The 949-nt window shown below is 31.1% G+C and overlaps 1 protein-coding gene across 1 annotated transcript in view; it reads left to right on the top strand.

Moving 5' to 3' along the window:
• The first annotated feature begins 431 nt into the window (after positions 1-431).
• The window catches only part of SEC63 (SEC63 homolog, protein translocation regulator), a 54,304-nt gene continuing 53,786 nt past the window's right edge, over positions 432-949 (top strand). The window contains exon 1 of the mRNA XM_004702168.2: positions 432-526. Within this exon, the coding sequence (XP_004702225.2) occupies positions 471-526 (56 nt within the window). The 5' untranslated portion in view covers positions 432-470. The remainder of the gene's footprint in view (positions 527-949) is intronic.

The following is a 949-nucleotide window of genomic DNA, read 5'->3' as shown; positions in this document are numbered from 1 at the left end:
TCCTAGTTCTTTCCTCTATTTCCTTTTACTTTCCTCTTGTCCCACTATCATGCTTAGCCTTCATGTGGGTTTCAATTATTCTTCTCGGTTACATCAAGCCCTACCAGGCCTCCTACACCCTCTTCGCTACCAATTTTGGATCATTTGTTATTCCCTTGTCCCTGGGTTTGCTAATAACACCCACCTCTTTTTTTGCATTTTCAAGGAGCAGTTATATCCGTAATATTTATGTGAAAAATGAGTATCTGCTACTTTAATGTTTTCCAAATGGATTCATTGTTCTAAGTGGTTAAAATTTTAACCTGAATTTTAAATGTAAATGTTTAAAAGGCAATATTTTCATGTTCTGATAAAATAGTTAACACGATACTGACTTTGAGTTCTGTGAAAAATCGTTTTATATATCATGTTTTTCTTTCTTGACAGAGCAAATTCGATTAAAGAATATACGAAAAGTATATGGAAGATGTATGTGGTATCGCTTACGATTATTAAAACCGCAGCCAAATATTATTCCTACAATAAAGTAAGTGATGGATTTATATAAAAAAATACATGGTGCTTAAATCTGTTAGGTATGAGAAGTAAGTGTGCAAGGAAGAAGATGTATTGAATAAAAATCTTGTAGGTTGAAAATTGTGTCTGGATTGGGATAACAGTTGTATGAGTCCCTAATAAAATGTTTAAAAAAAAAAAAGACCAAAATACAAATAATGAGTAAGAAAAAAAAAAAAAAAGAAAATTGTGTCTGAACATCAAAGGAGAGGAGGAAGTCAAATCTTGGTAAAAGACTTTATGTACTAGATGTCATTGAATTTTCTCTCAAAGACTAGAGGAATTTTAAAAGTTTGTATTGTGATAATTAAAATTTACTGAGCACATACTGTATGTCAGATGTTGTGCTGGGATTTTATGTTTTTTTTATTATGTTACCTTGAAGGTAGATTTT

Source organism: Echinops telfairi, unplaced genomic scaffold (assembly GCF_000313985.2).
Source record: "Echinops telfairi isolate 266 unplaced genomic scaffold, ASM31398v2 ScPeMD7_3533;HRSCAF=4204_0, whole genome shotgun sequence".
Taxonomy (NCBI): domain Eukaryota; kingdom Metazoa; phylum Chordata; class Mammalia; order Afrosoricida; family Tenrecidae; genus Echinops; species Echinops telfairi.
The sequence above is the reverse complement of the archived record's forward strand: the minus strand, read 5'-3'. Positions and strand labels throughout refer to the sequence as shown.